Source organism: Etheostoma cragini, chromosome 20, assembly GCF_013103735.1.
Source record: "Etheostoma cragini isolate CJK2018 chromosome 20, CSU_Ecrag_1.0, whole genome shotgun sequence".
In the NCBI taxonomy this organism is placed as follows: Eukaryota; Metazoa; Chordata; class Actinopteri; order Perciformes; family Percidae; genus Etheostoma; species Etheostoma cragini.
This window is the reverse complement of record NC_048426.1, coordinates 14,160,059-14,174,736: the sequence shown is the minus strand read 5'-3', so window position 1 is coordinate 14,174,736 and position 14,678 is coordinate 14,160,059. Positions and strand designations below refer to the sequence as shown.

Below are 14,678 nucleotides of genomic sequence, written 5' to 3'. Positions count from 1 at the left end.
ATTAGTGAGCTTAGGCTGGTAGGAGAGTTTTATTTACCTCAGTTTGAACAGAACCATAGATATAAATACGGAGCCAGGCTGGCTGTTTCTCCCTCTTTCCAAGATTTATGCTAATCTGAGCTAACTATCCTCTTGCTCTAGCTTCATATTTAGCGCACAAATTGTAGATATCAACCTTCTTTTCAAGCAAGAAGGCTAATAAGCACAGTTCATAGTTAAGAAGGATTCAAGAGATTATCCAGTTTTTTTAAAAGAGTTTTTTTTCTTAATCAGACAGTGTGTGTTTTCAAAGTAATAGAGAGCCAAAATTAAGTTTTTTGCTTTGATGTATTTTAGGAATTTAGGAACAACAAAGTACCTTCCATACTTCCTGTTTGTGCTTCATTAGACACTCCAACAACTGACAGTGATACACTAAAAAGAAGAAAAGACCAGTTTAAGTAGAGCGCCGTTACTGCATAACATTACGGTTATTTTTGCATGCAAGCCTCAAAAGCAGCCAATAGGATGGGTTACCTGGATTGGTGGTGTACTGCATTGCAATCATTAGCATGGAGGAGGCAGACAGATTAACATAAGCAGGGACTCCCCCCTCCCTCCGAGTGGAGCCCACTACAGACGAGCAAGGAACAGACAGAATGAATTTCACTTCTCCGTTGTGTTTAAGATAGTAGTATATCTTTTGATGAAAATAACATAAATGCATTTTATCAACCACCAACTATGCCGCCAGATAGGTACATTTTAATTATGACAGGAAGGGAATTAGTTGTCTAAATGATCTTATGATAGGTCATACTCACATATTGCCATGGGGAGGAAAGAGGTGCTCAGGTACTCAATGATGTCTTTGTGGAGAAAAGGGGGAAATGTGGCTAAAGTGGAGATCATAGTATAGGGCAAAGTGCTGAGAATATCATCACTGAGAAAGGGCAGAAGGCAAGTTGTTGTGTAAAATATGGACTGTCCCAGATCTGATGAGAAAGGGAGAAAGGCAAAAAAAAAAAAAAAGAGATACACAGACACTCATTCAATAACGGTACATACAGTATTCACATACTGTATGCCAACACAGATGTCAACATTACATGGAATTTAAATTAATTAAATAAAATATTATTAACTTAAATATCATTAAATATTTTATATATTATAACAACAGTGAAATAAAGAAAAAAAATTGGAATATGAACTTTAGCTGAGGGCAGTGTCCTTTTTTTTAAAGCCACTTAAGTATAATTTGCCATCAGGAAAAGTAGAGCATTCTAGTCAAGAAGAAGGGTTTTCATGCTTTTGAGCTTTTTTTAACAGTGGTGAAATATTCATGAAAAACAAGAGCACTGACTGTGATGCAGCCTTGGGCCCGTGAAAAACAGTATGAAGATAAGTAATTCTCAGATGTATTCTGAATGTATTGAAAAAAAGAAGACATTACATATGCCTATGTGTGTCTTCCATTTAACTTATATATTTTCACATGACAACATAAGTAAAACATTTCTCCCACTTTACATAACAAACATGCAGTCAAGTATGATACACAGAAGAGAAGGCCTATGTCTGTTGTATCCAATGGCTTATGAACGATTAAGTTGACAGGATCCAGCGTGCTCCCAATCACCCCATGCATCCCTCAAGATCCTCAGCAGGACTTCTCTCCTCCAGTTACAAAAGAGGCCAAAAAAGCAGCAGTGGCTTCATGCAGGCCAGGCTCGGGATGATGATGACAAACAGTGGTGCACTGGGCCTTGACTCACCATGCTGACCGTGCTGCAGCAGGGGCACCAGGTCAAGCAGGGTCACGAGGGTCACATAGAGGCCCTGATAGTCCAGAGAGGGGTACTCTGAGAGCTGAGCGTCCCGACTCTGCTGCCCCTGCCCCCCGCGGTCTGACGGGGCATCGCGCAGAACGCTGTAAAGGAGGGAGCGAGTAACTGTAGGGTTGATGGAACTGACTTGTGGTCTTAGAGATGGGGTGAGTGGGAATGGCACAGGAAAAAGACACATGGTCATGGGCACGGCCAAATTGGAAGCTTCCTGGTTCTCCTTCCTGCCTGTGCGGGACAGAATGCTGCTCCGGGGCGGGAGGGGAAGGGAGGGTAGGGGAGGGGAACAAGGGAAAAAAAGAGACAACAAAGACACAAAAAAACAGCACATTACATTGAAATGGCACTACAGAGACAGCGTAAATAGAAAAAAACAAACCCAGATAAACCCCACATAGGATGCAGTGTCTCACTATTTGACTGTATCACTGAAGGCATGGGCAATTTTTCCCTGCTTTGTCTGTTCAGAGTGACTTTAATTCAATTTATTTCATTTTGTCTATCTTTGCACTTGGAAAACAAAAAAAAACATGAGCACAAACTGCAATGATCACTGCATCTCATGCGTATCTGGTGACAAGGAGCAAAAATATAAAAAATGGCATGTTTTCAGTGGCAACCCCATACTTCTCAAAAAAGGAACAGTGCAAATGACTGTCCCTCGACGGCTGCCATCTTCCAATTAGCAAGGTCAGAGGCTACCATGCAAAAAGGCCAATGAGTCGTGGAATAAAAAAAGAAATTTCCTTGTCTTTAGTGGGGCTGTCAAGGATGGGAGTGACACCAAATTGGTTCGGGAAAATACAGAGGTGACACTTTTGAAACATGCTTCAGCCAGTAATAAACATGTGTGTGAGGTTAGATCAAGTGCTCCTAGGTCACAGCACATGTTTATTGCGCCAGAGAAATAATGTCCGTATGCATACGTTATGATACTGTACCAGTATCATCAGGAGAAATAATGAGATCCAACAGGCATATGGATTCAGGTTTCTAAAATAAATGTAACTAATCTACGGTAAAGGAGAAACTATAATGACAAAGGAATAGGTTGTATCAGGGGAAGATGACTGGTAGCAATATGTTTGTGAGCTAATGGATGGACAATTGTGTTTGTTGTCCCCTGGGAAAGGTGGTGGTTAAATTCAATTTTAAGAGAGGAAAAACAAAAAGGGAAAAAAACTAGTTGGGTTGAGTGTGGAGCGTCTAGGGTGGAGGAGGGGGAAGGGGGGGCCAGAGAGCATTGCTCATTTTACTGCACATTATTAAAGAGCTAAGCTGTTCTATCAGGTAAACGATTGGGATTTATCAAGAGAGCCCAGATTATAAATGCTGATGCAATTTTTTTTTTATTGTTTTATTTTGAAAGGTCAAAAGCTCAAAAAGTAGAGTTACAGCATTTCCGGCAAGTGAGAAAGGGGATTTCAAGAATTTTTAACATAACATTAGATGCATCATGTTGAGCTTAACAGTTTATACTGCCAACAGCAGAGTGTACCCTTTTCTGACGTATCCCCTCAAAGTTATACTCTGTAAGATTCTATTCAGTGTAAATGCATTCACAAAGCTGCGTTATTATATACAGCGTAAACTCAAAAAGGACTAAATCATAACAACAGACAGTATCTCAGAGTATGACTTTTTCACTGCCCATTTCTCATATAGAACACATCATTATTTTGAACAATGAACATAGAGATCAACAGACACGCTCACACGCATACACTGAACACACAAAGACCCACACATATGTGCATACACACACACATACATACAAACGACAAAGAACTACAAACATGTACGACACATAAAACACATGTAGAAATGCACTGATACAGACACATGACATACATTGACTGTCAAACCCTGCACTGGCAATTCAAAATCCTTGACTGTGTGTGTTTAGCAGGAAATTTAAAGCACAATCACACTCCCTAAAGTTACAGAATTAAAGAGAAGTATGAATAATCAATACTTTATATTCTCAGAGTGATAGAGTTTGGCATGAAGTCAGCATGGCTCACTGATGCAAAGAGCTCAGCTTTGCCTCTTCTTTAAGGAAGCATATATAAAGTAATTGTCAGTAAACAGAAAACTGTAGCCTTTCTTTATTTTCTGTTCTGCATCTGACCTGTGCTGAAACTGAAATTGGTGTGTGAATCAGCAAACACCTCCTTTGGCCATTTCAGTTTTTCTTTCCAGGAACATGACACACATCTGCTCTACTTTTTAAGGTTCACTACTCTTACTTTCTCACTGTAGAAGAAGGCACAGGTGTATGGATAATCCTGGAGTCCCTGCTGAGGAAACCAGACCTCTCTACTGGTGGGAAGAATTATTTGTTTGAGGCTAAGAAGCTCCGCTTCTGGGAAAATAAGAAACCGTTAACAGCGGCATCGTTCCTTTCGCACTCAAATGCCCCTCCGAGACCAAATCATCACTTGAGTTTACACAGATTCCCACAGTTACAGCCCATGTCATGCTCTGTCTGTGCCAAAGACATAAGATCGGCCATGTTTAAAAAGGCACAGTGGTTGCTGGTGCTGGACAGCCCCTCAGCAAAGCACAAAGTAACCAGGATACTTTGTGGGCATCACTCAGTAGAGAAATAATCCTTATGAAGGCTGAAGCATAAAGTATAGAATTGAGGCTCGCTGCCAATCTTAAATAGATTGCACCCTAATCTTATAACAATAATAGAAGTGGGGCATGCAACTTCAGCCTCCACTAATCCCATCCTTTTTGTAAATTAACTAATAAGTTCAGACAGCACTAATATTTTCTGTGAAGCCAGCAGGCAGGAAGACTAAACCAACCATATGACATATCAAATGATCCTATCACTGCAGCCTACTCTGATGTGGAAGAAGCTCCAGCTGGAAAAAACAGGGACATGACACATCGTGAAATTTGATGTGTCCAAAATGGCTGCCTATTTGACCTGTGTTTGAGGAGGAAATAACATGCTGTTCCTTCCTCAGGCTTTCACAGCACCCAGGGGAGCAGGCTGACCCTGCAACTGCAGAGCAGAAGAAGCTGCCTGCACCAGGCCCCTCTGGGAAGGACACAACAGTCCACCCCAGGGAAGTGTTCATTTAGCAGGCAACCATAGAATCAATAAACATCACTGAGTCATCTATTGCTGTAGCTGCTTTAAAACAACACCCTAACTCCGTAGGAAATCTGCTCCATCTTCTTCTATATTTCAAAGCAGGGCAAGTAGTAGACACAGTTGGCCTCTTCCCTAACTTCCTCTTGACATACTAAATTCATAATAATGGTTTTTACTGTCTTCTCTTTCAAGAAGTGTGTCAGAACAACCTGCTGTGAAGTTATCTTGTCTGATGTGAGGAAGCTAAATATCCTTCACATTCTACAGTCTGTTACATCACCTGTTAGCTCCAAAGCAGGGTACTTACCTGAGCAGGGTTTGGGAAAAGTATTTCAGTGTGTTTGCAATGTCTGTTCCGGATGGCACAGGGTAAATATTGTGTTGCACACGGTTGTGATACTCTTGCAAGTATCGTATCTTAGAGGCAACTAGACAAAATAAAGAGCAGAGTAACAAGCAAATCAACACTAGTGAGACTATCATGTGAATCTGAGTGCACACATAAGGCAAGTGGTAGAACATGCATGGAGCTGTATTTCTTGGTTCATGTAAGAATAAACGCTCCAATTATCAAGTCAAACAAAGAGTCTCTGTTCCCATGGCTGTCTGGCCTTCATCGGGGGATCTTTTTTTGCAGCAGCGAGGACACAGGAACCCCTAGAGGAAGAGGTAACCTATTGCTTACAGAAACAAGCTCATGTACAAAAGGTTGCCAGTTCAAGTCCCAAGGCAAGCTGGGAAAGTGCAGTCAGCATGAGACTTGAGAGAGGGTTTACTCATCCCTCTGCAGATGATACTGAGAGACATTTCAGCAATGACCCCGCTTATATATGCTGAACTTCTCCGTCAGGACAGGGTTTTAGGTATAAACGTGTTATTTTTGTCAGGTTAAATTAAGAGTTAAATTAAGTTGGAGCGGTTGATTGCTGACCCATTTTTGGGGACTTTGGGGAATGGTTTTTATCTTACTCCCTGACCTGTAAATGACAACCCCCACAAATATAAATAACAGCTGCAGGCTTTAAGCATGTAAAGTATGTGCTGCTAAACAAACTGTAGCACACATGCTTCTCATCACATTTTGATGCCTAAACACAGAAATAAATAGAAAAATGATGGAGATAACAGCTGGCAATTTGTTGTTCTCTGTTTTTTTTCTCATCTACTGTATATTGACTACTAAACAATCAGGAACACTGCCAAATGAAATGGAAGCCCCAAACACCTAGTTTGACCCCCATATGTTATGTCAGTTATACACTTAAAACTAGCAATACGTGATTAAAGGTGTGCAGAGATCATTCAGTACTAATATTGAAGACATTCTGAAGAAAAGGGATGCCTGCCACCTGTTCAAAAGCAATCGGAGGATTTAGAAGGAAATGAACAAGAGCCTTCAGGACGGTGTGATCAAACCACGTTATTGATCACTCTAACGCCACCATATTGTTCAGTAAAGAATCAGTCAGGTCGACCTTGAGACCAGCAGCAAACCTCGCTTTCTGCACGCGCTTCATCCAGCCAAGTCAATCAAAACAACACAAAAAGATAACATGACGATGTAGCCATTATGTTGTTTTCCCTTGTCAAGAAATACACATAGGCTATAGACTGCCTTCCTGTGAGCGCTGAGCGCTCCAGCCATCCTCTGCAGAGAGAGGACGTGTTGCAACCTGCCATGGCAACCGCGGTTTTATCACCAAGGACAGCTCCCCTCGTTCGCTTTCTTGATTAAAACAAAAAATCACATTTCCAGTTTCCAAACCTCCATGACAAGACAGCAAAGCCAGACACACAGCCGTACTTACACTGCTCTGCCTTCGTAGACATTTCGCAGACACTTTAGGAACCATTAAACCCAGAATGTAAATTGTTTTGGTGTTTTTTTTCCTCCCTGGCGTTGTGTTTCCTTCTGTCGTGAAAAAGTGAATATACCCTCCTCGCAGCCCAGGCTCGGCTTGATTGTACCACTCTGCGCGATGGATTTGTACACTGTGGCTTTTTAGCGTTGGCGCGGTCGCTTTTAGCGGAATTAAAAGGAAAACCCAATTTTGTGGGTTTGATTTTAATTTTGAGAATTGTATTCTTTCGGGGAAGAGAGGAACGTTGATATACATCTGCAACAGCATACCTTTCCGAATGGACTGATCCACCTTTGACAAATTGTCATTCAAGATTTCATACATCCCCATTTGTCCTCTTTGAACATTATAGGAGGAAAATACCAAGGAAATGAGTGTGTTTGTCAATATATTTCTGCGCATTTGTGTATCTGAGCTGCATATAAAAGCAAAACATGCAACAGATGGTTGTTACAATGTCATTGTCATAAGCATGACGTGTCCTGCACAGAGCAAAATTATTATGTTTTTTAACATATTCTGTGTTTTAGGAAATTCAGATTTTCCCATTGTTTTTGATTGTTGACCTATTTCCTAATTTTGAAAACAGGCATTGAATACTGGTTTGTATGTCATAATGAGGCTAATATTAATCCCCAGTAACACATCAAGGTCTTGGGTAAGAGAGAATAATTTTACAAATGTAGGCCTGTATACCATTCTACAAACATGCATCCTTTTGTAGGAGCAAAATGCAACTGAAAGATAAACAGACTCCAGAGTCTGAACCACTGACAGACTGACAGACAATTCCCATTGTAGTTGAACTGTTGGAGTATTTCCATCTCATCTCCAGCTGATTAAAGGCAATATCCTGTCACTGTACCCTGGAATGACCCATTTGCTCACTACCGTTTAAGCATTTTCAAAACATTACAGTGATCAGACAAGTCAATAAATTGACCTATTTTCATACATCCCATGTCTTAGAAATAAAACATACCACAGCAGATATTTTATCAAAGTCTTTATAGAGTGTAAACTTTCATCATTAAGTTTTTCTTCCCTTCATACACATTGGAAAAATCCACTCACATAACATGTATGCATAGGTGTCTTCATGATTGCATTTTTTTGCAGAAGTTAGGTTTGTGAAGGTGATCTCTGTCGGTAGTCTGGGATGTGATGCATGATCCATCCAGCCGGGCCCAAGAGAGTCACAGCAAACACACATATGGCAAAGAAAGATTGCTGTAAGAAAGAGAGAACATAAATGTATTTGCATGAGGAAATATTTGTTTATGACACATTTCAATCTTTCAGTCTTACAGCTCCTAAACCTCTCCTGTCATCAGCTATAGGTTGAATGAAGGGAGAGAACACCTGTGTCCATAACAGAAGGACTTGATCTCAGTGACTCACCGGGATATATAACAGCAGCCCCCATTTATTTCGTCCTACCACGATATTCCCTTTGTCCCTCTGCACTTTGGTATTCTTAACCTGAGCCAGGCTTTGTAAAAGCCCCAGTGTACGTCCCTGAGGACAGATCAACAGATTTGTAGTGGCATAAACACCGGCCGCTATGTTGCAGTTCCATCATAGGATCCCTTTACAATGGCCGGAGCTTCACACTGACTCAGGGAAAACAAATGAATAAAACAACTCTCCTACTCTACAGACTGGGAAACACAGTTCGCTTGAATTCCTCACATTAGGGGAAATACATTGTAGTATCACAGATATTGACTTCCCACGACTGTTGCAATGTTTGTGTGGCAACGGGGACCTTATCGTTTAATTAATTGTAATTTAGCACCAAGTCAGCACACATAAAAACATTACTTAAGTCCCTGATGTTACAGTACATCATGATACAAACAACACAGGATGTCTGTCTATTCAACTTCTACAAAACAACTACTAACAAAGATATTCAGTCCTACCATTGGCCCGATCTTTTCTTTGGGCGGCTTGCTGTAGATGGTTGACCTGTGATTTTGCTGAATGGCTTTCATCAGCGTGGACCATGTCAGTGTGGGTCTCCTAAGAAGGGAAAACATCGTTCTGCTCACAGTCACTTGCATCTACTGGAAAATGTTAATGTTCTTGTGGAAATTTCTCCTCATATCCTGTGAGATACTAACAGATAGTCACTGCTTTCATCTGGTTCCGACCACTGTCTCTGGGAGGAGTTACTTCCGTGGGCCAAAGACACTCATGTAAACACACTGACCAACCTCTCATCAGGATAAGAATTATGGCCTTGTCCATGAGACCATCCAATTAACTGTTCAAAAAACTCGGTATAATAAGGATTCTACATTGTAATGAACTCTTGACAGCTATTGTATGTAATTATGGAGTTTTACTTAAGTTAAGAGCAATCAACAGATCCAACATGTCTTCAAAACTTAAAAATAGACAGTCAGGCATGTTTTGACTAAAGTGACCATAAACTCTTGCAAACAAAGAATAAATGACATAAAAATGGCAAAACTGTAACATGCAGGGTTGAAACTGATTTTCTAGATATGGCTGCAGAGGAAATGATTAAGTAGAAAAACAGATGAATTGTTCTGGGGGAGAATTCAATTTTGCCATGCATTCTTGATTAAAAGGTTTTTACAGTTGGATAGAATCAAATCCAATCCCTAGAGGAAAAACATCAACAACAATTAAGCTTAAAAAGTCCTCTATCATCCTCTACAAAAACATGAACATATAGGCCTAGGGTCAGTCGATTATCTAAATTGATGTCCCAGATTGCACTAATTTGCCAGATTAGAACAAACCTAAATTTAAGTGCTTGGTATTACAGGAGTATGGTTTAGTTGTCTTTCCCCATTGGCCTGCCTATTCAATGGCATTGTGCTCGTGTGTTATTATGACGTTTTACGGGGCTTTTGAAGGTATACAAATTGGGAGATCCTGTTCTTAGCAAAACTGCAAAAATTACCTCGAAAATGATTAAAAATGAGCCAAACAGTATGTGGCAAAGACGTTTAACCTACATAACATGTATTGTGTCGCCCTCAACAGGAGGCCAAAAGAACTTTGCTCAGAGGGCGTTACAATAAACCAATTTGAACAGTGTGGTTGGATTTACCCAACTGCATATTGTAGCCACTTAAATCAGATGGTTTCAAACTTTGACATAAATTTCCATGGCGTAGTTTTGTGTTATACTTTATACATCATAGTAATCCCACGTAGACAAACATATATAAAAGAGATACAAGTTAACAAATAATAATAATATAATGTTGGAGAATGATGTTTTCATTCAACTACGCTTAAATTTCCACCATAACGATTTACTTCTGTGCTACTCTACTCCGATAGGTTTATAAGGCCCACTGCCAAAAACAAACCACTAGAGGGCACTCGCAAATGTGTTATTGCACAAGCTGCCTGTAGTACTAACGGGCCTCTTGACCAGTCGACGTACAGCATTAAGAATCTGTCAAGCTACGTAAAATACAGGGGAAAAAAAGATCAGTTCGACTCTAAATTAAAAGCGTGACTATCTATATGAGTATATGGTCATGAATTTACACAGCTCCTTGTTGAAATTACTTTTCAAGGTATAATACCGAACATGTGATTGACAAGGCGTTTGTCGAAACTATATTCTATTGTATAAATTCAAAAATCTTAATATTCAGTTTATTTATTTTGAAAGTCATAACCGGAAGCGCTGTTTCTTAATCTGGCTATTTTGAAATGGTTGGGATAGGCCATAACAACCACCCAGCAAGGCGTTGTGCTACTATGGGAAAATACCGAACCGAACCGAGAATAAAAACGGTTTAAGTGTAGTTTTTGGTCGAGGTAAATGCTAGAAATTCGCATGGAAAGTCGATGCAAGTGGAAATTATCGCATATTAGAGATCAAATGTGGACGTTGACGTCGAGCCGTGCAAAATGAGCAGAGTTGGAAAAAGAAGGTGTTGAGCTGCATTTTTTTTCTCTCTCTGCCAGATACAACTTGGGTCGGAGTACTGTCTAAACTACAAGGTGATACGAAGAAAAATAATGCCCCTAAAGCGCTCCACTTTCTGGTAAATATTTTTGAAGGCTCGCCTTTAAACAGTTGCATTACATCCTGCTTGAAGCATATTGCTGTTTCCTAGAGGTACCGTAAAGTCAAAGCGACACAACAGAGATAGCTAACCCTAGCCTCATAGGAAATGCTACTAATTACAGGGCTGTGATGAATATGACTCCCCACGCTAGCCTGTCGCAAAATATTTGGACATTACTTCTCATTTTAATCAGCTGACGAACAACCCACTTGGTTTTTGATCTCACAAGCACTTTTAACCAAGGCTTCCGCTGAGCAGCGATAGCCTACCAATAGCCCAAAGAGCAACAATAGCTCCGCGTAAACGTAAGGCTAACAAAGCCATTGAAAATGATTGATTTCTTTACACACTGGTTACAGAGGGGAACACTTCTTCCGTTTTTGTGAGGCTAGATCGATAGAAAAGTTCGGGATGAAGGTGCATTTTAACTTTGCTGATCAACCTGACGTTACATGTTGCTGTTTGTTGCCCCTGGGTCAGATAGTTGTTGATAGGTTGTGATAGGGCAACGATATGGCCTGTCATATATTGAAATCTATAGCCTAATGTTACATGTCGATAAAGGTTTATTGGTATATCGAAGTAATACTATACATTTTTTTCAGTAGTCAAATCATATCCAGTAACGTTATATATTTAGTGATCAGCATCAGGTATCATCTTTGTTCAGTGTGTTATTGTTTGCCTAACCCACCCAAAGAATATTTTTTGTATTGCTCTCCTAAGTGGTTTCTCTAACAGTGTACATGGTATTTCTTGGCACCACCGTTTTTTTAATTGGTGAGGAGCCATGTGCACACTGGGATAATCATTTGGTAATCCCACTGTAATTCTGGTTGGAATTAGCATTGTGTACACCCTGTCTGCTTCTGAAATACAACCTGTGTGTATCTGTCTTTTAATTTGGAAAATGTGTATTCACTGACTGCGCTCTTCAGCATTTCGGTTTGTCATTTCACCAGGTGAAGTATTTGTGTCAGTGCTCCAGGCCAGTATAATGACATGTAATTATTGGAGCTACATGCTCAGAAGTCCATGACTTGCATGAAAAGGCTGTGAGCTTCCAAGTGCTTGCCACAGAGTCACTGAATGAGCCGGACTTTGGCCTTAATGTTGTTTACTCTGGCCCGTTGGATGGAGAACTCAACAAGGAGCATTGACTTAAAATTAGCACTTATTGTTTCCTGGATTGCCATTCATTCTCTGGAGGTTGACTGCCAGGCTGTGTTTGTATAGTCATTAGTGTTTGCACACTTAACGTTTCTTCATTGAAAAGATGGCCATGTTTGGTTGTTTTGTAAACTGACCTAGAGCGTGTCATTCATCTGTTAGGTCTAAAAGAAAAGAACTTGTTGATGCTAATTAAACATTATGTGTGATACCAACATTTTTGTTTGTGTATGGTGTCATCCAGAGCAAAAAATCATGATTAGCTGTCAACATAGTCCATTAAAAGCTAAATATGCAGGCAGCACTACGGTTCATGTTGTTGGTTAACGGGCTAATTCAGAGGCTGCCCACCATGAGTCATCATTGTGGAGACTTTTGTTTCCTCTATATGTGTCTGTCATTTCTGTCTGTCACGGTGTTTCTAGCCTGTTCTGATTCCTGTTTCCTGTAGCTCTCCTACTGTAATCAGTCAAATGGCCTGATTATCTGTTATACTGATTGACCTGATTGGCAAAAACACTGCAGAGGTAAGCAGCCTGCTCAGCCACAGTTTTTTGTCTCTTTAGACATTATTTCAGACAAAATATGACATCATTATTATTTTAGAGGGTGTAATTTATTCTTTTTTTCTGACCAGCGGCACATATTCCACTTGCACATCTTGCTGTGAGATGTTTGCAAACACATCTGTACAGTGGAGGTCACTCAGTCAAACGTCTGGTTTCTTCTCACCGCTGCATTGCTTTTTTTGTCCCTTTTTTTAGAGCAACTCTGATTGTATCAGATTCCAAATCGTTGAACAGTCTGAAGCAGTATCCGTGTCATGCTTGGCTGGGCAATATATCTATCATGATATGAGACTAGATATCGTCTTAGATTTTGGATCATAATATGGCATAAGTGTTGTCTTTTCCTGTTATTTTTTCTGAACTTACCAGACTGTTGTAACTGTTCTATTATTTGTCTTTACCCACTTAGTTATTATACCCACATTACTGATGATTATTTATCAAAAGTCTCATTGTGTAAATATTTTGTGAAAGCACCACTAGTCAACATCACAACCTTGTTGTGGTATCGGTATCGAGGTATTTGGTGAAAGATATTGGGATATTTGATTTTCTCCATATCACCAAGCCCTACCTGCATCTTTCTTTTTTAAGAATAAGGTATCTACCTTTCTTCTGAGATCAGTGTGACGGGACTTCGTAAGATAATAACACGACAGCAACGGACTAATAAAAAATATCCCTGTTGAAGAAATTAAATGATGAGCTGTTATTTGAGAGCTCTGACACATTTAGAGCACTTTGCAGCTACTGTGTAATTTTAGACAGGAAAGTGTTCCTGGGGGATGTATTTCAGTTGCTGCCCTTTCATTTGGGCCCGATTGCGATACTGGCAAAGTGATTGCTCCTCTCCAGAAGATTAGGGCCTGTGTCATTGATCCTAACAAAGACTAATTTCAAAAGGTGGGGATTTTATCATTTAATTCATACGATTCACAGTGGGACCTTTGGAGGACACAGCACCTAGGTGTTTTTATGCAATTTGAGCAAAGCAATGGGACTCTTTAGGTTCATAAACTGTCATGCATACAATTACCTAAAAGGCAAGAAATATAAATTTCTCAATCATCTGCTACACTGCCCAAGTCATCCTTCACATCACTTTGATTGTTGAAGTCTTGTCGTGCCCTCCTAGCTTCATTACAGCTGTCACTTTAATTCAAAATGTCGGCGCTGTGTTTCATTAGCAGAGCTTTAAATAAAGGGCATGACCTGTAAAAACCTGCTTTGAAATAATGAGAACAAGCTCCCGAAATTTGGGGTTGCAGACAGGAAAGGAGATCCTGATACCTACCACTTCCCTTTTTCTCTAGCCATGATGAGAAAATTCACATAAATGATTAATAAAGTGCCTTGACTGTCATTTAAATAATACATCAGTCCTGTTCTCGTGCCAAGCAGTTTTGTATGGTAATGTTCTGTTGGAGGCAGGGGTTCTGTCCTTTTAAACCATTGCAAGTGAACAATTTTGAATAAAATAAAATGATCCAAGAGAGTGCAGCTATGTGAGCAGTTTGAAAGGTGTGTACGTATGTCTGCGTGTGTGTTCGAGATAGGTGGGGGCAGGGAGTGTCTCCTGTCATCTCTTATTAGGGACATATAGTCCAGCTCGGCCAGCGTCTGCAACCCCCCCCCCCGGGGCCGCCGTCTGTGGCACTTCCCTCCTCTGCTCCCCGCCTGAGCACAACAGAGCAGCACACTGTTTCAGTCTAAACTGCAGGAAGGTGTCATAATTTTCGGCATCAGCTAGATTATGGGACATATGCGTCTTATTGAAAAGTGTTACTCAGGTCTCAAGGAAGTAGCTGTCCTAAATAATGCTTTTAGAATTCTGCACTGGCAGCTGAAGTTACATTTGGTTCACTCATTTGAATGAGTTGAAGCTGTGAGTCTGACTAGCCGGGAGTGAGTGTATTGTTCAGTTGATGTGTTGGATGCTTTGTTTTATTCTGCCTCTGCTGTGCTAAATTTAAGGACCCTCCCCGTTTGTAAACAATACAGTATACAGTGGGTACGGAAAGTATTCAGACCCCTTTAAATTTTTCACTCTTTGTTTCATTGCAGCCTTTTTC

General features: G+C 40.3%; 2 protein-coding genes and 1 long non-coding RNA gene across 13 annotated transcripts in view; 1 reads left to right on the top strand and 2 right to left on the bottom strand.

The window, feature by feature from the left end:
• LOC117936013 (protein unc-79 homolog) overlaps positions 1–7,049 on the bottom strand; it is a 32,325-nt gene extending 25,276 nt beyond the window's left edge. For 6 of the 9 annotated variants that reach the window (XM_034858716.1, XM_034858717.1, XM_034858718.1 and 3 more), the window contains exons 1-6: positions 6,747–7,048; positions 5,246–5,366; positions 1,758–2,071; positions 804–974; positions 517–612; positions 359–414 (exon numbers count right to left, since the gene is read on the bottom strand). In XM_034858716.1, the coding sequence (XP_034714607.1) occupies positions 359–414; positions 517–612; positions 804–974; positions 1,758–2,071; positions 5,246–5,366; positions 6,747–6,768 (780 nt within the window). In that variant the 5' untranslated portion in view covers positions 6,769–7,048. Of the gene's footprint in view, positions 1–358; positions 415–516; positions 613–803; positions 975–1,757; positions 2,072–5,245; positions 5,367–6,746 lie in introns of all 9 variants that reach the window. The other 3 variants (XM_034858721.1, XM_034858725.1, XM_034858723.1) reach the window with 2 other exon arrangements.
• Positions 7,050–7,791: 742 nt separating this feature from the next.
• LOC117936083 lies at positions 7,792–8,975 on the bottom strand. The gene is made up of 2 exons (XR_004654877.1): positions 8,726–8,975; positions 7,792–8,030 (listed from the first exon to the last, which is right to left on the bottom strand). It is a non-coding gene; the product is annotated as an uncharacterized LOC117936083 (long non-coding RNA).
• A 1,513-nt stretch (positions 8,976–10,488) lies between these two features.
• Positions 10,489–14,678, top strand: part of btbd7 (BTB (POZ) domain containing 7) — a 25,132-nt gene continuing 20,942 nt past the window's right edge. Inside the window, exons 1-2 of one of the 3 annotated variants that reach the window (XM_034858755.1) lie at positions 10,497–10,613; positions 10,764–10,843. The gene's annotated coding sequence lies outside the window, so the exon portion shown is untranslated. Of the gene's footprint in view, positions 10,844–14,678 lie in introns of all 3 variants that reach the window. The other 2 variants (XM_034858753.1, XM_034858754.1) reach the window with 2 other exon arrangements.